Source organism: Tyto alba, unplaced genomic scaffold (genome assembly GCF_018691265.1).
Source record: "Tyto alba isolate M040663 unplaced genomic scaffold, T.alba_DEE_v4.0 Super-Scaffold_40, whole genome shotgun sequence".
Taxonomy (NCBI): Eukaryota; Metazoa; Chordata; class Aves; order Strigiformes; family Tytonidae; genus Tyto; species Tyto alba.
In genome coordinates, this window is record NW_024881316.1 from 10,325,465 (window position 1) to 10,349,489 (window position 24,025).

A 24,025-nucleotide genomic window follows, 5' to 3' on the forward strand; every position below is an offset into this window, starting at 1 on the left:
TTACACATTTCATCTCCAAGTTGCTTGCATATTGTCTGCAGCAATTTGTTACTTCCCTACTGGTGCAATAATACAGACTGGGAATTGAAATTATTATTACCCTTTTTTTTCTAAACAAGGACCCCGACAGATGGTCACGTAGCTGTATGATTTGTCCATATACAAGTTCTGATTAAATACTTTCAGCTTGAGCCCTGATAGGGGAATGCTCTCCATTGTCATACTTGTGCTGTTGCCTGACAGTATGTGTACTGTGAACGTTTGCCTTGGTCTAGCTGATAGGCATTAAACCCTCCTCCACAGTGCCACAGTTCAGTGTGTCTCTAAGTTGTCAGGCTTAGAGAGGAAGTCAACTAATGTTCTTTCTGAAATAGATTCCTATTCCTGTCCATTAGTTTTCATTAATAAGATGCAAGGAGGCAATTGTAACTAATCAGAATTTGGAAGTGAGTGGGAAATGCTCAGTTACTCTTAGCTTCCAAGGCTTTTGTTCCATTTCTTCAGACCAGGAGGGTGGCTGATCTTGCTCTTGCCCTGTGATGGTCAGAAGGGTAGAGTGGGGAGGCAGAAATCTGATGCAAATCTAACGTGTTTGATTGTGGGTTTGGCTTGTTGGTTTGTTTGCTTGCAAGACAGTTACTGAAAATCAACAGAGTTGTTGTTTTCACTTGTTGCAGTTTCGTGTTGCCTTTAAGTGTTGGTGCTGAACTGTTCGAAAGATCACGTGGGCATGTTTCAGGATTTAGGATGAATGCAGAATTTAGTCCATGTTTTTGCAGCAATTTACTTTTAATGACCGAATAAGACAGCTTTGAGTATGCATGTATAATTGGACTGTTTCTCTCCTTTTTTTTCCTCAGAGGGCACTCCCAGAAGAATGCCAGGATGGCATTACATTTCATACAGAATCTCTTCAGTATCGTCTGCCTAAGCTTACTAAAAAAATGAAGAAAATGTGTACAACAGTTACAGAAAATAATTCGTTCTTGAATCTGGTGGAAAATCTTGACGAGTTCACAGGTTAAGTATTCTTATGATTTCCATACCATAACTGACCTCTGTAACATAAATGGAATAAATCAGGAAAAAGTGCAGCTATATAGTTCCCTTCGCAATCTATCTTCCCATGGCTGCTTAGTGTGTGTTAAATTCTCACATCTCCTATCTTTCCCTGCTGTCTTCTGTACAGGTGGTATCATTGTTTCTGTAGTTGAACTGCAAAATTTAACATTTGATCAGACAGCAGATAAGGAGAAGCAGAAGTCAGAGGCAAAGCATATTCAGATGCAGAAGCAACGGGCTTTGTCAGATCTCTTTAAAAGCCTTGCAAAAACAGGTGAGCTTTGAATAAAAATGTGCTTGGTTTAAAAGTACAAAGTTCTTAAGGATTTTATTATTTTGGCCAATACATCTAAACCCACCATAATACTATGTTCTCGAAGTCACTGAATCACTAATATGTAGAAGCATTTAAGGCTTTTTCTCTTCATCTGTTGCTTATGAGGCCTGGTGTCTTAGCCCTTTCAAATACCTTCTGTTCTTACATTCTATTAGATGTACAACAGTAGCTTTTCTGAAGCAGAAATGTACTTTTATCTCCAGTCAGAAGTCACTGCCCAGCTTTTAGAAACAAGAGGAAAGCTCCTTATCTTGTATCCATTCTGTGATGCAGAACTGAAATTAAGTTAGCTTGCTCGAATGAGAGCCCATCTCTTGATTGACAGACTGGCAGAGATCAGATTGTCAGAGGTGTGGCTGAGCTATGGAGACTGAACGGTCTATGGATGGACATCCCTGGAGTCACCCTTTTCAGCAGCCCAGTCTCCACTACTCCTCTTGCTAGTCTTAAGGTGAAGGACCTACCCAAAATATTAATTGCTGTCTTTTCCCTTGGTGTTGTGTTAAATTATTCATCAGCTGTTCTTACCCACTGAGCAGTTTAGAAACCAACAGAAGTAAGCAGTCTTGTTAAATAAGCAGCTGGTTTACAGCATTCTGCTAGGTCATAGCCAGAAGTAGAAAATACTGTAACTTCGACTTTTTTTTTCTTCCTTTTTGAAGAGAGTTTAGTGTTTTGGTGCTTCTCCTGGAAGCCATAGCGTCTGGTCTGCAGTGATCCTAAGAACCTATCAATAAAAATTCTGTTTGTTAATGGTTGCAGAAATAAGCTTAGAAACATGAAGTTAAGGGTTCCAGGAAGGCATGATTTTGATAACAAGCTAACTCAGTGCCACAGCGATTGGAAAATAAATGAAAACCAAAACATCCTGAATGCCTTCTGGGAGGCAGCAAGCTGCTTCTGTTGTTTTGAGTGTTTGTATTTTATGCTACTTAAGTGAGTTGATGTGTGTAATGAGTAAATCTTTCCCAGAAGATTAAGGTCCTTTTGTATTTAGATGACTGCAAATACAGGTGAATCTGCATGGGAGGAACACATACACTTTTCTTGTGTTTTGTCATTTTTTTGTACCCCTTGGTGACAAAGGGATATCTGACTTTGTTGCCCTGTGAAGTTTGTGCTGGAGGAATGGCATACTGTGACTTAATTAACACATGGGATTTTGAATTCCTTACTTGGCTGCGTCTTTGATTTCAGATGACACCGTTACCTTCCTCATTCACCTGCCTTTTCATGTCTTAAAAATGAGGTGATGATCCCTAATTCAGCTTTCTTAGGACCAGGAGAAAAGTGTTGCTCCTAAGACTTGTTCTCCATTTTGTTTGGAAATATGGCAACATAACCTAGATAGCTAATGAATATTTATTACAGACTTTGCTTATCTTCAGGATACTTTGAAAGGAGTGTTTTAATTGGCTTGAGAAATATGAGCATGTTCAATCCAGTTTTAAAAATAGCTAAAATAACAGCCCTAAGACTGACTTCTTTTAAAAGCATGTAGCTGTAACTTTCTCAGGCTATAGCCAGCCTTACAGGTTCAAGGCTTGCTTTTTTTTTTCCTGGTGACCACCACCAACCTCCATTATACACACAGGTCTACATTTATCTCATTTGAGCTGTGTTCTTCAGCTATGTTAAGCTGAAAATAGCTAAGTTGCGATGTGTTCTTACATTACAAAAATTGCAATATGTTCCAAGACTTGTCAAAATCAGACAGCATCAGTAGAAAAAACCTACATCAGGTGGTTTAATACCTTAATACCAACTGTATAAGTGACATTTTTCCTATAAAAGAATGAGGATATGTGTTCAAATGTCATTCCAGGTTTGTCATACCGGAAAGGTCTGTCTTGGTCCCGTTCAAAAGACTATCATGAAATTCTCTACCTACATCCACTGGACCTGCGTAGTGCATTAGGTGTAGTAAATCGTACGCATGATCTGGATGCCACGTATGTACACAGTATTCCTAGCCCTTAGATTGTATGAGCTGCAGCTATAATATATAGAATTTATTGTGTGTGGATTTAGACTGGAATTTCTGGAATGTAATTCACTTGGGACTTTAGATACTCTTTTCCCCCCATTACTTCTTAGTCTGAAAATCCTGTACATACTGTACTGGCGTGTGCAGCTGAGAGGGGTTTTTTAATTCACACTTGTTTCATTGTTACTGTGAATTAGATTTCAGTGAATTCTCCACTGCCTATCTTTGCCTGGGAGTTTTTGCTAGCATCATATTAGAATGTAGACTGCTAACAATTTTTTTGAAGATTAATTGTAATCTGCAGGGATTACTTAATTGTTTTGTCTTCATTGACTAACGGGATATTTCAGGAGAAAATACACAGACTTCTAAGCGGGCATTTCTGGTAAAACCTGCCTAGAGGAAGGTCTTGTAGATGTTTCTCTGTTTTTCCAGCAGCAAGTGATTTTTGTCATTGAGACATGCTGGTTACTGTCCTCCTCGGGTTTAAGGGTTTAGTTTACTCATAAAGGCCAAAGTAAAGGCTTCCCTATCAAGCTGGATTTAACTGCATGAAAAAAAAAAAACTATTTAATCGTTAAATGATATTCAAATACAGAGATTTTGCTGCTATCGTTTAGGGTTTCTTTAGGTTTTATTTTTAAAAGTAAATGTTTTTCTAAGATAAGAATACTTGTGGAGAAAATTAAGATTTACAGGATCAATGCATTTGCAAAATAGCAAATTGTAAGTGGTTTTGCTAGGTTGAAAAACTGACCTGGTGGTTCCAGCATGCTGAGATACTGAATTATATAGCTTTCTAATATCAGACTTTTTTGTGCTCTGTCAGATTGTTGACAGAGGTTTCTTCTGCCTGGGATGGATGCCAGAAGTACTTCTATCAGTCGCTTGCACGCCACTCCAGACTTCAGACAGCATTATTAGCACCTTCCAAGGTAAAACCACCAAAGTAAAAATAGAAATCCTACTTCTGTTAACTTTATTTCACGAGCTTGGACTGAAATTTTCTAGTAGTAAAAAGGTGTTGTGAGATCATGCTGTGTTCTGTAGTAAGGTACCAAATATGGTATTTGGGGGGCCACTAATTAAATGCAGCATTCTGAAACCTGTTGGTTTATACCTGAAGTTTAGTGAACTAAGTTAATAATCTGTTAAATATACAGTATCTATTTCGAACATGATCCCAAATTGCTGCTTTTTATGCATGAAGGAAACTCCTGAAATGCTGAATCAAAACTTATTAGGAAAACAAAACCAGGATTAGTTGATGCTCTTGAAAAAACAGTTGAGGTTTATAATTGGGCATAACTGGAGCCTGTGTCTAACACAAAGTGCCGATATATTTATTGGCTTAAAAGTTGGTGTAAAACCAGTAGAAGGAACAAAAGAGTTCTGCCAAATCAGTACCACTCTTCCAGTATTCCAGGAGAAGGAGATCTCTTCCAGATAGTGCTCTTCTCACTAGGCTTCACTCCTTGTTTTACAACATGATCTGGTCAAATGTCACAGCTTGCAGTGGCATAAATAATGGAGCATAGCTGAGATCAGTTTTGCTCTGTTGTGAACATGCATTTCAAGCTTTAAAATGGGATCCTTTCTAATGAAAGGGTGGAAAGTAATTGCCAGTAAATTTGGTAAAATGAATTGTGGAAATAGTAAAAACGTAGAAATTTAGGCTGGTATCTCTTTAGATTTTAATCATTATTTATGTAAGGTAGCTTTACTATTGGAACTAAATTCCTGATGGGAATTGCTGCTGTGGAGTGCAGTTTAGTATGACTGTTGTTGCAGAAAGTACTTGAAAATCAGGTTTGTATGCAGGATATGTGGAAGATGCAGAAATAGGAAGATGGGGAAACTGTGATAACTGTGATTTTTCTCTGCATTTTAAGACTTCTTCAATTAAACCGTAACCTTTCAGCCTGTCCAGTCAAATGAAATGCAGAGACAGAGAATCTTATCTCCCTATTTGTGTAACTATTCCCTCCCATTTTTTCGCTATCTGTTTTCTTTAGGATATTGGACTAGGTAGCATTGAACGATGCAAAGGATTCACTGCACACCTCATGCAGGTGCTTGTCAGACAGAGACAATCTCTTGCTGCATTGACAGAACAGTGGATCTTACTGAGGTATTTTGCATTTTCCAACATTTAAATGTTGGTGAGGAGTTTGACAGTAAACAATTCAGTTCAAGAAAAATGGAAAATAAGGTAGAAGGAAAGAAAATTATTCCCCCTACTTTACCATTTCTTTCTTTCCCTCAAGCCTGGATATAAAAGATTTTTGAAAATTAAAGTTGGGGTGGGTGTTAGGTATTGTTTATCCTGTCACTGCAGTCAATATTTTAGAATCAAAATAATTTGGAAAAAACAAGTTAGACATATGTGAAGACTATGAAATAATTACTATAGTTAATTATAAAGTTAAATGTATAGATTGTTAAATCACTCTCATTTGGTATTGGCCTAAGTTAATTATGTCTATGTTCAAGTTATTGTCTTGATCTGGAGCAAATAAATGATCTGGATGGCACTTTGAGCCAATATGAAGAAACCTCAACAGTTTACAAAGAAAAACTCTAGAAGGGTGGGAGATACTAGATCTTGTATCAGAACTATAAAAGGAAAAGTATATAGGAAGTCTGTCTCACTTGATGTGATTTTTCACTCCATTGCTTGACTCTGTTTCAGTGCAAACTCCACTAGTTTGCATATTCGTGCTCATCATTCTTGTAATCCATAAAACTTTCTGAAGTTCAGTCAGGAGCTGTTGTACAGGGAAAGATATCTAGACTGAAGATTAGTGGTGCAAAATTTGTTAACCCTAGGAAAACTGTAGAAACAAACAAAAAAAAACCCCAACAAAACAAACAAAAGCCCAAAACACAAACCCCCAGCTTTACAGTTGCAGGAACAGTAAAATTTTGAAGACACTTATCTGCATTGCTGTGACTTTCACTGTGAATCAGGTTGATCATTAATTATGAGTTGACTATCACTTAGCACTGCAGAGAATGAAGGTGTGTTAGAATCTAATTTATTTTTATAATGGAGGAAAATTAATAATATTTGAGTATCAGACCAGGAGTTTAAGGTTTGTTTGAAAATATGGTGTCAATTCTGAGAAATCTTAAAGCCCTGTTTTCAGGACAACTCAAATATATGCAATGGAGAGAGAAATTCAATAGCTAAGCAAAACTTTTTAAAAGAAGTATTATCATTTTAGTTTTTCCAGAAAAAGTTTGACTTCCACTGAGTTAATATTATCTAGATCTTTTATGAACTTAGTCTAAATGTTGAGATTTCCAAAGGGAAGTATTATGTAAAACTCGGTGATTGTAACTTTTCCTTTTTTCTTCTTAACCAGGAACCTTCTGAGTTGTATACAAGAGATAGATTCTAGGCTGACTGCTGACAGAGAATATCATGTAGCATTTCCTCCTCAAGACAGTATGCAATGCTGGACTGACAAACTGCAGCAACTTTCCATGCAGTGTGTGATGGTTCTCGAGGAGCTGTCTTGGTTTATGCAGTGCTGCCCAAAAGAAGAGTTAACAAAGTGCAGTGACAATGAAAGGACAGATGTCAAAACAAACAATTTTCAGAGTTCAGGACCTGAAATGGGGAATGTTTTTACGGGAATACCTGACCTAATTCCCTCAGAGCTAAAATACCTCACTCCAGTAACAATTGAGCAACTGCCTCCTGGATGCAGGATGCGAAATAAGGATCAGTTATGGCTGCAGGTAGCTGCACAGTTGACTGCGATGCTGGCAAATGTGAAGGCAGTGAAAGCAGAAGTGGACAAAATAAGACAACAGTCACGTGAGACCTTGTTTTATTCCTGGTGAGTTCTACATGTGCATAAAATTGAATCTGTATATTCATATAAGGTGTGTGAAGTCATCTTGGAAATGCTTGCCTATGCGTATCTTGAAAAGTGTGTTCAGGAGCTCTTGAAGCTTCTTTCTGTTCCTTTTTCTTGCAAAATGCAGTGCCTGGCTTTATAAACAAATGTATGTGTCTTCTCCCACTCCCCTGACAAGTCAGGAAGAAAGTTGTTCATCTCAGCTTGTCTTTGGTCTCCTGGGATTTCATCCCCATAGCTCCTTCGTTAATGAGGTGAATTTAAAATATAAATTAATGAAGAAATTTTTATATTAAATAGGCTACAGAGCTCTTTTAAAAATAACAATATATATGCTTCTCACTTTGTCTGCTTCAAACAGTGTGAGTGGGGCACATCTGCTTGTTGTCAAACTTCTAATTAAATAAGTTCAAGATGGAGATCAGCTGCTTTCCCCCATCTCTGTCCCAATAAAAGGTTTAAGATTAAACTGAAATGTTCATTCTTCTTTCAGTATGATGGTATTTCTTGTTGCAGGAGAGATTTTGAAGTTTGCATATCAGCTATGGATTGTTTGCTGGAAGTCTCAGCTCAGTTACAAGGACTAGAGTCCCTGTTTCTTCCAAATGGAGAAGGCACACAAGCTGCAAATCAGATGACCCTAATCAAGAGCCTAAAGTATATACAAGAAGTAGTTAATAATACATCTGCAGACTTCCTAGCCTGGAGAACACAGCTGCTTGCTTCCATGTCAGATTGCAGTGGTAAGGACAATTCTTCTCTGCCTGTTTTGTAATTTAGATAACCAACCTAATGAATTCTTATATCTTTATTGAAGAAAATGGCTCCATGTTCATTCGAATATCCAGAAACACTTGATGAAATTCAAACTTGCAAAATTTAGTCCAAACTTAAGTTGTGCAATAATGTTTTTTCCCCCCCTTAGTCACTGCTGATGACAGATTGTTGTGGTTTGAGTTCAGAGGGCAACTGAGCACCACACAGCTGCTCGCTCCCTCCTACCCTCCCAGCACTGAGAAGGCTTGGGATTCGAGATAGGACAGGGAGGGGCAAATCACCCCTTATGGTCATGGGCAAAAGGCAGACTCGTTAGAGGAAGAAAAAAAAAGGTTATAGATTTGCTACAAACACTAACAACAATACTTAACAGAGTAAGACAGTGAGAAGCGTTACCATAGATTGAGAACACCTTCCCCCCACTGCTCCCTCCTTCCCAGGCTCAGCTCTGCTCCTGATATCTCCACCTCTCCCCTCAATGGTGCAGGGGCAGGGAATGGGGGGGGTGCAGTCAGTGCTGCTGCTTCTTCCATCTTCACTGGGGGGAGCTTCTGGAACTTCTTACCCCTGCTCCAGTGTGGTTTCCCTCTCACGGGATACAGTCCTCCAGAAACCCTCTCTGATGTGAGTCCCTCCCACGGGCCTCCACCCTTCCTGAGCTGCTCTGGCGTGGATCACCCCCACGCACTGCAATCTTCCCAGTGCCGAACTACAACAGTGGGGGCTGCTTCTTCACATAGGGTTGTGGCTGACTTCGTGTGCAGCCACCTTAAATGGCCATATGAATGCCCTCACAGGCCATAAGTCAGTGTCTGCTCCACTGTAGACCTCCATGAGTGGCAGGGGGCCCACCCTGCTGTCTCACCACAGGATACAGGGGGGTCTCTGCTCCGGCACACCTCCCCCCTCCTTTCTTCCTATATTCCTCCACTGACCTTGGTGTTCACGCAGCTGCAGCAACTCCTCCTCACAAGTCCGACGACTCATCACCATGTCCCTTCTTAAATATGTTATCGCAGAGGTGCAGCTGATTGGCATGGCCTTGGTGCAGAGATGGGGCTGACTTGGAGCTGTGGGAGCTTTGAGAAGCTTCTCACAGGGGGCCACCACAGTAGCCCCCTCCCCTGGTACAAAAAAAAAAACCCACCACTCACTCAAACCCAGGACACAGATCTTACACCATAGTTGTAGATCAGGATTAGCAAGGCAATTCTAGTAGAGCTATGTGGTAAAAATTGCATAGTGTTTATCATGCTTCTTGCATAGAGGAAACATGGTAACCTGTAATTTAATATGCTTCTATGTAAAACTGCCTGTGTTACGGTTCAAAAGGAAATCAACAGACAGATGAAGAGTTTGTGGAGCACTTCTCGGCAAAAGTGGAAACTGTTATCCGTGTTGTTCTGTATGCCATCCAGTGTTTGGTAGAGAGAAAACAGGAAGATGGAAAAGAGGAAGAAAAGTCTACAGAGGAAAATGGTAGGTTTGTTAATTTACTTAAGAGGGAGAAGGAGAGTTTAAACTATGCAAACCTAAACAGATACAGTAGATATTTCTAGATTGCTTGCTATAACATGTTTAGAATGTCTGACTTGATTTTCTTACTTTTTTGTGTTTCAAAGAGGATGCAGCCTCATTTGACGTGATTAAAGCAGGACATATAACTAAGCTTTTGGATGAAGATCTCTCTGCTGATTTGGATTCTTTGAATGTGCAGAAAGTGATTTTAGCAGTTTCAGAACTCCTGGAGAACCTGAAATCTTACAGAGGAGATTATACTTCAGATAAACATAAGGTAGAATTGCTCTTTTCAAGAGTTTTTTGTTTAGGCGTCTCAAAAGATTTGGAATTGTCAACTTTGGTGGTTAAACGTGCATTGCTTCTTATTGTCCAATACCTTAGAACTAAGAGCACGTGAGAAATTATGGCCAAATATAAGTACACTTGTGTAGTGCAAAAGCCAGATGTTCCCTTAGTAAGAAGGAAAAGTTTTAGTTTTTGTGAAAATGTAGGAAAAACTCTGGAAACTCTAGAAATTCTATTTCAACTCACCCACTGATATTTTTGGTTTAAGCATCTTTCAGCATTTTTCAGTCTCTATCATCACCCTCTCTGAGGTGCACCTATGTACATAATCATGTTTGACAGCTGTTCTTTGGTTTTAACTGCAGTTCTTCAACCAGTCCTGCTATTTGCTGGTGCGTCTAAAGCCCCTGCTCTGCAAGTATTCAGACCTCATCCTGTTCTACCTCACTGTTTCGCTGGCATCTCACAGGAGTACTGGAAAATTGCTTTCTGTTCTAACTAGCATTTTTACAGAGCTTGCCCAAAAGGTAAGTTATTAGAGATAACAGTGGGTAATATGGTAAGCATATATTTAATGCATACAAAAGTCTGAAGTAGAAACTCAGCTGAAAGACATACTTACTACTACAGAAAGTTTCAGGTTTCTGTTTGTCTTTGTAGGGGTTTTGTCTGCCAAAAGAATTACTTGAAGATGAAGCTGGAGAGGGAGCAACACAGTTTCATGATTATGAGGATGGTGGTATTGGAGATGGAGAAGGCAAGAAGGATGTGAGCGACAAAATAGAAAGTGAAGATCAGGCAAGTGTTTGGGGTCGTTCTTGCTTAATTCAAGTAAAACTGAAAAGAACCACTGAAATACGTTGTAGATATTTTGGGTAAAAAAAGAAACTTGAAGTTACCTTCACTCTTCTGTTTTTAGGTTGGCTTTTACCTTTGCATATAAGCTTATAAATGTTGTTATGGTACTTTAAGCTTTAATATATGGGCAAGATCCATTGTAATTTTTGGCTTTACCATTAATTCAGATAGAAGACAGTTTTCAGAAGGGTGAAGAGAAGGAGAAAGAGGATCAAGATTCTAAACCAGACATTGAAGGAGAAGATAATGCAATTGAAATGTCAGAAGACTTTGAAGGAAAAATGCATGATGGAGAACAGGAAAAAAAAGGTTTGGTCCTACCACTATGGCAAACTTAAAAGAAATATTATAGATAAGTCCAGTAATGGTTGATACTTTTATATAGTAAAGCATATACTGTGTGAACAACAGAGTAGTGCCATTTGTGTATGAATACTAGGAAGTATTAATATGAATGCAAAGGAGCATGCATCTCTTCTGCCACTGTGGTGGTTTTGGAACAAAGGGAGCCGATTATTTCTTCCTGTTGTAAGCTGACCTACAGATGCATTTTAAAATTAGTCACTGACTTTGTGGAGCTGTTGAAGATTAACAGAGCACTTGAGAATATGGCTGTAGTTAACTTTAAAATGCGATTAATGAAGCTATTGCTAACTTTTAAGCAATGAAAAGATTTTAACTTGACCTTTTTTGAAATGGAAAAATTAGCAACATTTGGTAGATTTATTCAAGTTGCTACTCACACAAAAGGTAGCAGTTCTTCACTTTAAAGGGTAACAGAACATCTGAAATGAATGAGGTTTACAAATCAAAGTAGTTTTAATCTACTTCCAAATCGCTGACAAAGTGCCGAGAACAAGTTCATCTGCACAAGAAGGGAAACTCCCAAGCTAATAAACAGATAAAGTGGAGTGGACCTTTCCCTTCCCAGTAATGCCAAAACATTTTGAAAATGGAGAAAGGAAAGGGTAAGGAATAGATAGTTTAAATTATCCAAGTTTTGCACCTGGGACTTGCTAGTCTGAGGGAGAGAATGCTGTGTGTGTCCATATGTCCAAGAGAACACTCTGAAACACATAATTAGGACTCTGCTCTTCTGGCGGCTGGTGCACGTGTGTCTTTTTCTGCATCTCTCAATTATAACAGCACAGGGTGATGAAATTAAGGTGCAAGTATGACTGCTTGTTTGTTTTTGAACTTAAGAAAAAAGTTAGCTTTATCTCTTCTGTACTGAAACATACTCTGAACTGTACACAGAAAATGATGACAGTTCAGATGAAGAGGAGCTGGATAAGCAGATGGGAAATCTTGATAATGCTGAAGCTGATGATAAACTGGATGAGAGGCTCTGGGGGGATGAAGATGATGATGATGATGAAGATGATGCCAGTAGCAAACCAGAAGAAACTGGACCAGGAATGGATGAGGTAGAGAGGGAGAGGGTGGGAAGAAGAATATCAAAGGAATTGAACTCCATTAACCTGATGTGACCTAGACTGTGAACTCCTTTGCATAGCTCTTGGTCTTGGAAGGGGATAGTTTGAGCATATCACAAGATACTTAGTCTATAAGAGATGATGTCTTGTCACTCAAACTTTGAGAAGAAGGTAGCATAATTGAGTTTCTTTTGAATTTGTTGATTGATAGGAGGATTCAGAGCTCGTTGCAAAAGATGACAATTCGGGCACAGGAAACAAGGATAATAAAAAACAGCCTCCCAAGGATGAGGAAAAAGAGCAACAAGATGATGACAGTGAAAACAAAGAGAAAATTCATGAACAAATTGATGAGGTAAAAATTATTTGGACTACATAGAGTATCTTGCTGTTAAATCATATTTTATTCCTCACATCATGTGTTTCTGAGAATTTGAAATGCTCTTTATTTAGTAGTGATGTGCACTGAATGTTAGTTCATTTCAGAGCTAAAAATAAACCACATTGTATCCATTATATTTTCTAATCCATAATCCAGAAAGAATTTTTGTTTGCACTAACGTGAACTTGTAAGGGCTGCCAAAACGGGCTTAACACTTAATTGATGTTTTGATGGACAGAGCTTAAAAGTTCTTGTTTTGTTGTGTTTAGCAAAAGAAACACCTTAAGTCAGTGGGACACATCCCAAAAATCTATGTATGCCTAAGTATGCCTGAAGATTCTCTATAGTATGTAAAAGTGCATTTACCATCTGCAAGGGTGCAGATTCTGTTCAGAATCTTTCAGTTAGGAAAACTGGATTCTGAACACAAAACATGCTGTTTTGAAGAAGCAACAATTTATGTAAATGTATTTGCTGAAATTAATCATCTTCTGCTATATATACATGGTGATATGTATCACTGGAAATTTGTTTTTAACTGATCAGCATGTAATAACGTATCCAGTATTTCTGTGTCCTACAGAGTTCAATAGTATCTTATTTCTCATCTTTGCCTTTCCTCCCACTTACGACATACCTGTTATTTCTCCTTCCCTGTTCTTTTGCTGACAGCGTGAGTATGATGAGAATGAAGTAGATCCTTATCATGGCCAACAAGAAAAGCAGACTGAAGTTGAACCTTTGGACCTTCCTGATAATTTGAATCTGGAGAATGATGAAAAGAGTGATGAGGAGGAAGAGGATAAAGGTACATCTGAAAATCTCTACGGATTCCCAGATGAAAACCAAATGAAAATAGGGAGGAACAGTCAGATAACGAGCTCTTTTTCTCTATGGAAAGAAGAGAGGTGGTGGTAGGATTCTGTGTAACAAGAAGCTGCAAATTCACTTCTGTGTATCAAAATATCAAGATACCAAATGCAGGCCAGATGGGAGCTCAGTATTACAGCATTTTCCTTTACCTCCCATTCATGCACATTGCGGAGTTAGCTTTCTCATGTTATCCAAGTGATACACCCTGATTTATGCTAGAAGCTACTTATTTCATTGTCCAGTTGCTTTTATAGTTTCATTTTTTTCTATGCTATTTGCAAGCATTTGTACTTAAAGTCAACTGACCCGCAAGAATATTAGGTTAAAGGAAGTTAATAGGATTTCATCCTGCTCTGTTGTTAATTACAAACCAAATGTGACTTAAAGAAATTATCTGCTGTAGAAAATCATAGATTCTGTATATAGAATTCTCAGTACTTTCTTTAAGTTTTTTTGGTAGGATGGGCAGTTTTATTTCAAATATCTGTAATATTCACTGTCTCTATACTTCACTGAAAGTTTTGTATACCTTCCTGATCTTTTTAATCCAGAAGAAGAGAATGCTTTTGAGGTAGATGAGAAACCTGTTGATTTAACTGAGGCAGAGAAGACAGAAGACCAGAATCAAGAGGATACTGGTGAGACAGAAAGGGATGATCAAGATGCAGAACCAGCTGAAGAAGGCATTTCTGAAGAGAAGGAAGATGAAGGGGACAAAGATGGTGATGAACAAGAAGAAAACGCAGGGAACACTGAGGATGAAACAGAAAAGGAGAAGGAAGAGTCACAACCACCTGATGAAGAAAAAAATGAATCTGCTGAAGATAAGGGAATCCCTGCTGCTGACCAAGGCCTTCAACCTCGGGTAGAGTAATAAATAAAAGCCTGATTTTCTTTTTTTTTAATTGCTTTATACAAGACCTAAGAAATAGATGTGTTCTGTGATGCGCTGAAACAAATCTGACATTGAGTAGGTGTAATGTTCGTGAGAATCTTCATCAAGATAACAGATCTGCTTACTATTAAACTGGTGTATTTCTGTCATCTGTATTCCTGTTACCTCCGTAGCCTTCTGTTTCCCGATGCTTTTTACGATGTTCCAATAAACTGATGTTATTTCAGGAAGAAGAGGGTAAAGATAATTCAGAGATGGATGAACAGATTCCTGAGCCTGAGGAAAGAATGGAACATGAAACAGAAGGGCAGACTGGGCAAGAAAATCTGCAGAGTGACAGTGCTGTTGAGCTGGCTGGAGAGGCTTCAGAAAGAGACCAGTCTAAAGAGGTAACTTAACATGGAAGTGTCCTAGTTAAAAATGCTGAACTTGTGAATATGTTTTCAATTTACAATCAAGGAATTGCTGCCATATTTTTAGGAATGGTGTGTAAGATTCTGTTTTTAGAACACCAGTTACAAATTCATTGAAAAAAATTGAGGATCATGTACTTACCTTCATGGGAGTGAAAACTGCATGGTAAGTTTAGGCTAATTGTTGAGCAGCAGAACTGTCTTGTCTGCTTTCCAAAAGAATACCTGCAGTTGTGAGCCATTTGTCATTTCCAACTGAAGGTAGCACAGCACTGCAGTTTGACTTCTTAAGTTGTCTACAGCAGTTGCTAAATTCCTTTTCAGTTAACTTTGCAATTTTTTGGGTCTCTCAGGAATACGGAAGTGGAGCTTCAAGTGCAAATCAGTCGGAAGGCCATGAATCCACACGCATGGCCCGGATGGCTTCTCAGAAGCAAAGCAGAAAAAATACCCAGGTTCATATCTTAATTTAATTTCTTTAAAATTTTTTTTTTCTTTCAATGTCTTAATATTAACCAGCAAATAGGCAGGACTCTGTTTCTCCTTGTTACAACTCTGGTTTGAATCGGTGTTTGGTTGCACCTCACTTGAACTTCACGGTGTTAATTTGTTCTTTTTCAGAGTTTCAAGAGGAAACCTGGACAGGCAGACAATGAGCGCTCGATGGGAGATCACAACGAACATATCCACAAGCGACTGCGAACCATAGAATCCAGCAGTGAAGCAAAGCACAACACAAATCAGCCTAAACAAAACGTGGAGGAGGCTGATGCATTTGAACACATTAAACAAGGCTCTGAATTCTATGATGCACAAACATATGGTATGGTGGTATTTCTTCGTGTAAAGAGTTGTCTTTGCAGAATCAAATCTTGAAGTACTCCTATTTACTGTAGTTCCTCCCAGTATGTTTTTTTTAAAGTTAAGTTTAACAATCCTTGCTTTGGTTTAAGATGTAGCACCATTTCATTACTAAATGCTAGTCTTTGTCAAACAGGTTCAAACTAATGAGAACACCTCTGAAAATACTGAATTGACTCATAAAAATGGATTTTAGTTTAATAGACATATAAACATCTTTAAAATCTATTCTCTCCAAATCTTACTCCAGTTATTTTGAAGCCCAAACTGCTACCATGCATACAAAATATTTAGGATAATCTAGGTTCTTTATTCTGTATCAAACAAATTGATGTCTCTAAATATTCCTCTAGTCTAATTTAATTACATAAATTGTTGTCTATTAAAGTAACTAGTCTATTTTATTCATCAGCTTTTCAGGGCAATAGCTTATTGACACAACATGGCACAGCACAGTGGAAGATAAAACTGCAGTTTGAGACAATTTAAGTTCACCAAAACTGAACTGGCCTCAGAATGCAACAGGTTTTTGCAACTTCACTAATTTTCCTTCCTCTTTTCCGTTAATAAGTATTTTTGCCTTTACACAGATGTAGCTAGCAAGGAACAAGAGAAACCTATTATGCCTCTTGAAGAAAAGGAAGAGGCAGATTCTGAAGATGCAGCTATGGAAGCAGAAATGCAGAACAATGAGGATCTCCGAGCAGTAGACACAGAGGAGCTGAAGCCAGAAAAAAAGAATTCTACTGCCACTAAAACTCCTGGTACATTAACTTAAACATTCTAAACGTACGCTGATGCGCGTGACACCAAAATGAGCACCACATAACTTCTTTTTCTGTGTGTAACTTCTGACAAAACATCAGGAAGTTGAGGAGCTGGTCTGAACCAACATCTGGTGAGGTAGCACTGAAGTGTCACTGTCTCACTGCTTTCTTCCTTAAGTGGGAATGAAACAAAACAAAACTGAGCTGCCTAACAGAAAATGGCTCTCAGGTGTGAATGGTTGGTAGATCAGAAGACAGGTCTGACTTGTCAGCCACACAGCCCAAACAAACAAAATAAGCTACATATAAAGAAGTATGTCTTGCCAATTGCAACAATAATATTTCATTTCTATGAATGCCACTATAGCTTAGAATTTTGAATGTTTTTCTTACCAAAGAACAGAAAAACTGGCTGGAGAGGGGAGACAAGATTTTTACCAGCCTCAGTTCACTTTCTTGCCTCCCACTCCCTTCAGGTGTAATCTCTTCGCTTAAATCTCTTGATAGACTTGTTAGCTTTACAGGCATACATGTAATCAGTCTATTTGTTTTTCCTACCTGATTTTCTAACGCTGTGTTCTGAAAAGGAACTTTGAAACATCTACTACAATGCCATATTTTTTTTCCTTAGAGTAATTCTTAAAAACTACTTGTTAAACAGTGTAGTATAGTAGAAACAATAACAAAAGAAAATCTTTACGTCATTCCTTTGTAAATGGATTTCTGATTTGCAGGAAACAGTTCCGTTACAAAACTAGAGACTAAAAGATAAGAAAAGCTTGCCTTTTTTTTTTTTTTTTTTTTTTAATGATGATTTTCTGAATGTTCTTAAATTGCTTTATACCTCCTATCACTGTCAGAGAGTCTGTGAAGCTCAAAAAACGTACCTCACCAGTGGAATTTTCAGGTGTTAAAGATCAGTTGACTAATATTTTGTTCATTTGTCAAGAAGGTTGTAAGAGAGAAAAACAGTTTGCATAAGAGAATGCTTATTTATCTGCTCCATTGAGTTGCAAGGTCTTGCGTTCGTCCTATTCCTAGAATTGTCTTAAAAATTTGTGCACTTCTCTTAAAAGAAAGTCTGGGTTCTACTGCAAAGCACGCGGAACTCTTCTACAAAGAGTCAAGATACAGTATTGGTTCTTGTATTATGTGTGATCCACAAAGTTAGCAATTAGTTTTGTGATTGTAGGACCAGGTGACGTAGAGCCAGAGATCCAGACTTTCGACTCTGAGGATGTCAATGACTCTACAACAGAAAAGCTACCAAAGGTGACTGAAGAGAAGCCAGAGAGAAGCAAGGACTCAACCATACATACAGCCCATCAGTTTCTGATGGACACTCCCCAGGTATGATACCCAATGTGTCTTCTTACAGCTATAGTAGTAGAAACAGTCTGTTTTATTTGAGCTGTGTTAATGAAACTCTGTGAATACAAACGTTTAGAATTACTTTCATTAAGATAACTCAGTAGCTTGCTGTTCTTTAAGAGCAGAATGAAAAGTAACACACAACCAACCATTGTATATACAGCTGAATGATGACTTTAAAATGACAAGTCCTCCCCATTCTTATGTGAGAAGGTCCCATCCTCACTCTTTTCAAAATAAACTTGTTTTTCTAGCTGTCAAGAACTGTTTTGCTCAGATGAATCTGCTGGTCAGGTGCTTGGGTAGAGTGGAAAGCAGTGGGTGAGGGTGTGTGTCTTGAAGATAAAGGGTTCAGAGTGATGAGAGAGCTAAGCATCAGTGACCTTAAAACACGATTGTGGAAAAAGAAATCACTTCAGTTAATTTATCACAATATATTACTTCTTAAAAAAAGCTAATAGCAAATACTGTAGAACCTTTGTGAGCCTTTTATGCTTTCTCAATTCAAAAAATAGAGCCTAGAAAATCCTAGAGTTACATGTAACACTCAGTTTCCCAGATAAAAATGGTAGCTGTGAAGCAGCACATTTTATCATAAAGAGCTATGGCATAGAAGCAGTTGATGGTGGATAACCAGTTGATGCAGTAAGAATATTTTCAGTGTCTGTTCTGTAGAAATACTGACCTTTCATGTTTTGTGCCCTGGGTACATACTTGGAGAGTGGTATTTTACTGTTTCTACGCACAACACAGAAAGGATTGTGTGCCAGATATACCTGATATTTGCATCTTTATGCCAAATGTGGCAGCTCTTCAGAAAAAGGCTGCTCAATACAGGAGTGTTCTGTTGTCATCAGTTAGGTGCCTTTTTTTGTGGTCGGTTTGTTTGGGGTTTTTTTCCAATTGACATGCAAAACCTGAAACAGGAGAGGGAGCTCTTGCAGCACCAGTTAAAGAGGAAAGGAGAAGTGTTGCTGAGGAAGAGGGAAGAAGCCCCCTCCATGTACACTCTTCCTCCCTTACATCTGCAGCAGGTGGCCAGAGGGACTGCTGCTGCTTCTTGAGGAATGAGAAGTTATTGGTATTGTTGTGTTTGCATTCAGAGGTTTATTTTCCTTAATCCAGTAAACCTGCAGGTTATGCAGACTACTGCTTGGCTAAACTATGGTTTTACAAGTCAGGAACAGAATTTGTCACTGAAGGCACAATAGAAGTTGAAGAAGTTTAATAAAGCTTGGGTGTCTTTTAACAGAATGATTTATGAAATAGTATTTGCTGGCAGGTAGAGAGGAAGATGTCATTTAAGTCTTTTAAGTCATTTGAATGAAGCTTTCAAAAAAACTATAATTAAAGGGAGCATCTTATATTTCGGAAGATACTAGATAGGTAGTATTTAGTAGTTAGATCGCCATTATACTGTCTGGTGTTTGTCAAGATAATTTAATTGAATTATCTTCAAGTTATGTATTTGATTATTTTAATTGTCTGTTCCTAGTTTTGTTTCTATGCTGATTGTGTCACAGATGCAGGTATTTCTGGGGAGGTATTTATTCTTCCTGTACATGGAAGCTATTAAAGAAATGGAGATTTAGAATCTTCATTTAAGTTTTTTCAGATATTATTGTGTCTAAAAGAATAAGAACAATTCATTCTTATGTTTTTTTATAGTTTTCTATGGTTTAGGGATCACCAGATGTGTGAAATTATTTTTGTGTCTCATAAATCTCATAACTGCACTTCTAGCACATCGTTAGAGATCCTGAAGAGCTAAGAAAGGAACTGGAAAGGCAATTGGAAGCTTGGCACACACAGCAGTCTGGAACTCCAGATGAGGTTTGTGTCCTCGTTTTAGTATAAAACTGTCATAAGAATCCTTCATTTCATTATTTCATCTTGTTTTACTGCTGAAGCACTGAGGAAGCCAAGCAGGTTGGAATCTAAATATTCAAAATCGCGTGATTTAGACGCTATTTTTGTTGTTACGTTTAACTTACTCTGAAAAAAAAAAAAAAAACATTATTCTTAAAGCAGCATGATATTGCTGATCTTGTTTTGAACATGCTGTATGCTATTTGCAGAAAGTTACTGTGTTGATAATCACTTCTAAAATTTGCATATTTAGAAACATTTTTCTCAGTCCTGCCAAGCTCCTTCCATTTTGAGTTGTCACCTGCAGTTAAGTGCTGGTCACCCCTTTCACAAAATTATGATCAACAACAGAAGCAGTCTCCTTCGGTTGCAGTGATGGAGTTCGAGCTAACCAACAGCAGAACCAGAATATGATACTTGCTCTGACTCTCCTAGTCATGGATTGTAAACCGTATTTGGAAGTAATTAATGAATGAAATTGCCAGCATAGAAGCTTAACGATTTTGCTGAATTTTAATTTTAATTTTTGATGGTCGATAAGGAACCTAGCAGACTTTACAGCTTGCCTTGCTGTTATACTAACAGATGGTGGCTGTTGCAAGGTTTTCCTATGCCAACAGCAGTGCCAGAGTTGCTTTGTGTACTCCTAGAGGAATGATCATTGCACGCTGGAGCAAGGAACATCCTAAGTTGAACGCAAATTGTCATCTTTATAGAGTGCTCACAAGCCAGCCTCACAGTTTCAGCTCATAGTTACCTATGACCTCCCTCTTAGTACACCAAGGTTTATTTTCTTTTTTCGGGCAGTGCTTCCCAACTTCTTGATTTTTCATAATTCACTTTTATTTCTTTCTGTGATATATGATGTTTCAGGAGAAGGAAGCAGCACAGTTGTGGCAGAGGTATTTGGTACTGACAGCTCCTCTGTCACAGCAGCTTTGTGAACAGCTACGACTCATACTGGAACCCACTCAGGCAGCCAAATTAAAGTAAGTTGGGTCTTTCTGAGGCTTCTAGTTTCTTTAAACTCCTGGGTTTGGGGGGCTTTAACCTCTGTACAACTGCAGCTCTGTGTTGGTTCTTGCTTTATAGCAATTATTCCTGTTTGCAAATGCATTCATCTTACTTTAGTATTGGAATACTAGGTTATTTTACAAAATGCAAATGTGATACAGTAGTAGGTACCCATCCTGAGGTATTGCCTTTTTTTTTTTTTCTTCCATGCAGCAGGTAATCAAACAAAATTAAACACATGAAGTTCTGTTGAGTCAAAGCTTATATTAAATGTCAAAATGTTTTATGTTGTTTTTAACATTAAGTGATTTTTTTTTTTTTGAGGGAGAGAGGGGTCTAGACTTGTTTCAAACTGGAGCAGTCTAAATTCAAGGTCTGCTTCCATTTTAGGCACCTACATTTAAGAACTTCTGTTTAAAACACTGACTATCAATGTCATATTTTTTTATCTATATCTAAAAATGAGTATTAGAACTACTAATGTTTATTTTAATGTATTTTTTAAAATTTTGTTATTTTGGTGCATATTCTGCATAGGCCAGGATTTTGAGAATGAGATATTTGCTGATAATCCCTGTCACTACGTCTTTTTCTTAACTTTCAGGGGAGACTACAGAACAGGGAAGAGACTGAACATGCGCAAAGTGATTCCATATATTGCCAGTCAGTTCAGAAAAGATAAGATCTGGTTGCGAAGAACCAAGCCCAGTAAACGACAGTACCAGATTTGCTTGGCTATTGATGATTCCTCTAGTATGATAGACAATCATTCTAAACAGGTAAAATAAAACCTTGGAAGTTTTATGAAGAAACTACCTGTTACTGATGAGTATGTCACCTGCTGAGTTGTTTCCTGCAGAGCTGGTGGCTGCTGGAAGGCCTGGCTCTGGTGATTCTAGAGCGGCCCTTTTTCTGGCTCATGCTCTTGAACTCGTCACGTTGTGCCTGAGAGATTTGTTGCTGAAAAATCAGTGAAAGTGAGCTGAAAGGTGGAGATGTTAAATTTGTTAGAGGTGTACAGATCCACTTGAAAATTATCTTTTGTAGCCTGCAAAAGGCTGAAACTTGCTTAGCTATGCAGTTCATTGGAGGATTAAATATTAGTTCATCATATCTCATTTGTAGGGGTTTTATTTATTAAAAACGTGTTTCCTTCTACATGGTTATTTCAGTGTTTATTTCATTAGCCGGCCTAAAGTGATGTCTCTGAATTAATCAGCTGAAGCCCTCAAGTAGAACGAGTGTATTTTTATTGCAATTATTATCCTGTTTAACTATAATAGGAAAAAAGATAGGAAGTCTTTTCATTTATTTTACTAGACAATGAAAAAAATTCAGTAACATTCTTCATATTTAATATAAGCAGTGAGTAAAGCTTGCAATATCCTACTTTTGATACAGTTTTTTTCTTAAATAGCTTGCATATGAATCCCTGGCAGTTATTGGAAATGCACTGACTCTTCTAGAAGTGGGACAAATCGCTGTGTGTAGGTGAGTTTATTTGAAATCTTGACTTTTCTTCAAGACTTCAGAGCAGAATCTAAGTACCAGTTTCCCACTATTTTTTTTTTTCCTTTTTTTCTAAAGCTTTGGAGAGACTGTTCAGCTGCTGCACCCATTCCACGAACAGTTCAGTGACCAGTCAGGGACACGGATATTGCGTCTTTGCAAATTTCAGCAGAAGAAAACAAAAATAGCCCAGGTACACAAAAATGCCTCTAGGGCAACAAGTCTGCAAATCTTTTCCAGACAAGACATCAGCAGCTTCGTGGTTTCACGATCATTTTGTGACGTTTACTCGCTGTTTGGTTTTGAGGGTGTGATAGCTGGTTAGATAACAGAAAGACAGAATGGTCACAATTTCACGATAGTAAGGGTGTTTTCTCACTTTTAGTTCTGATGTATGCCACTTTTAAGCATTCATCTTTCTCTGTATTGGGTCTTAAACAGTGTTTTGGGTACAAGCTATCAATCCGACTCTTGTCTGTACCCCAGCGCCAAATCCCATCGAAGTTTGTGGGAGTTTAGGAGGTTTTCATGCGAGGGATTCCGCTGTCATAGTAGAAGGAAGAGCTTTGTATGTTTGTCAGACTTGACTGATTCCTGAAGAAAATAACTTTCTGTAGTAACACTTAGTTTTCTTCTTTTAGGAAGGTTTTTGAACTCTTACTTTCCAGACTTGGATAAGATCTTCCAGTAATAGTAAATGGAAAAGGGAGAGCCAGATAGCTCGATGGTAATCTTACAAATGCCAAAATTGGGAGGACTTGACAGTTGATGTCCTTAATTTTAACAGGGAGTACGTAACTAAGTACCTGTTGCAAGTTGAAGCCAAAGAAGTTCAACCTAGAAATGGGATGTGTATTTTTAATGATGCTGTTAATCACTTGAACAATTTACTGAGGTTTTGATGGCTTTGTTAGCACTGGAAAAATTTTAAATCCAGATTGCAGGCTTTTCTGAAGATTCTCTAGTTCAAAAATACTTACTAAATTTGAAGCAGGAGTTACCACAGGAAAATGCCAAGGAGTGTGTCTGTGTAGATGGTCAGACTAAACTACCTTGGCATTTAAAATACAGAAATGTGTTCTTCAAAAATTTTATCATTATTAAGTCTACTGTTTTATGGTAACTTAATTTCCTTATTTGTTTCTTCTGCAGTTTCTAGAATCATCAGCAAATATGTTTGCTGCAGCACAGCAGTTGTCTCAAAATATTAATCCAGGTGGGCTTTTTTTGTTACTATGCTTGTTGCCATGGCAGCAGAACACTCACTACAGTCCCAGAACAGCATATACCAGAAAGACTCCTAGCACTGAGACATCACTTGCATTAGGGCTTTGGGTTTTGATCTGTCAAAAGGAATGTTTGGTTGAGAAGACACCTATCTCGTATTTCTCAGTAATTCACTGAAATTTTGTTTAAGGATTTTAAAAAGGCACGCCTTACCTGCCTCCCTGAGGTCATGTTTCCAGATCATATTTAAGTCCTAGACGCTGCCTGCTTTAGAGCACTGTCCAGCCTCCTAGTGACCTCGACTCCCAAGGCACTTCTGTTCTTGCTTGAAAACTTGATTCTGTAGGTATCCAGAAGCACACTGTTCTGAGGAAGCTGTTTGCCTCCTACGTGCCTTTCGCTGAGGTACAAATTCAGGTCATGAGCTGCCTGAATTTCCCAGAAAAGCTGGAAGGTTTGTTATTTCACAGCTGACCCACAGTTAGCCTAAAAGGCTGCTTTGTGTTAATTAACAGCTTGTCATGGTGGCACCCGTATTTTAAAAAAGTTCTTGTTAAAGTACTCCAAGAAATGGACAGTCTGGGACTTATAATCCATAGCTGCTTTGACACAGGGCGGCCAGGCTGTCAGAATATTCTGTGGGCGAGCAGCATCCCGGCCCTGTTGCACGAGGCTGGGGTGCAGCAGCAATCAGGGAGCAGCAATCAGTTCC

The 24,025-nt window shown here is 38.3% G+C and overlaps 1 protein-coding gene across 2 annotated transcripts in view; it reads left to right on the forward strand.

The window, feature by feature from the left end:
- Window positions 1-24,025, forward strand: part of MDN1 (midasin AAA ATPase 1) — a 101,394-nt gene that overhangs the window by 73,920 nt on the left and 3,449 nt on the right. The window contains exons 74-100 of one of the 2 annotated variants that reach the window (XM_042802987.1): window positions 861-1,020; window positions 1,190-1,336; window positions 3,225-3,351; window positions 4,216-4,321; window positions 5,402-5,517; window positions 6,755-7,234; window positions 7,772-7,998; window positions 9,365-9,511; window positions 9,655-9,827; window positions 10,204-10,365; window positions 10,499-10,636; window positions 10,864-11,005; window positions 11,954-12,123; window positions 12,344-12,487; window positions 13,187-13,322; window positions 13,939-14,252; window positions 14,510-14,671; window positions 15,049-15,150; window positions 15,317-15,518; window positions 16,147-16,320; window positions 17,516-17,673; window positions 19,438-19,527; window positions 20,437-20,552; window positions 21,182-21,356; window positions 21,995-22,068; window positions 22,165-22,279; window positions 23,239-23,302. In XM_042802987.1, coding sequence (XP_042658921.1) covers window positions 861-1,020; window positions 1,190-1,336; window positions 3,225-3,351; window positions 4,216-4,321; window positions 5,402-5,517; window positions 6,755-7,234; window positions 7,772-7,998; window positions 9,365-9,511; window positions 9,655-9,827; window positions 10,204-10,365; window positions 10,499-10,636; window positions 10,864-11,005; window positions 11,954-12,123; window positions 12,344-12,487; window positions 13,187-13,322; window positions 13,939-14,252; window positions 14,510-14,671; window positions 15,049-15,150; window positions 15,317-15,518; window positions 16,147-16,320; window positions 17,516-17,673; window positions 19,438-19,527; window positions 20,437-20,552; window positions 21,182-21,356; window positions 21,995-22,068; window positions 22,165-22,279; window positions 23,239-23,302 — 4,321 coding nt within the window. The remainder of the gene's footprint in view (window positions 1-860; window positions 1,021-1,189; window positions 1,337-3,224; window positions 3,352-4,215; window positions 4,322-5,401; window positions 5,518-6,754; window positions 7,235-7,771; window positions 7,999-9,364; window positions 9,512-9,654; window positions 9,828-10,203; window positions 10,366-10,498; window positions 10,637-10,863; window positions 11,006-11,953; window positions 12,124-12,343; window positions 12,488-13,186; window positions 13,323-13,938; window positions 14,253-14,509; window positions 14,672-15,048; window positions 15,151-15,316; window positions 15,519-16,146; window positions 16,321-17,515; window positions 17,674-19,437; window positions 19,528-20,436; window positions 20,553-21,181; window positions 21,357-21,994; window positions 22,069-22,164; window positions 22,280-23,238; window positions 23,303-24,025) is intronic. The other variant, XM_042802988.1, reaches the window with a different exon arrangement.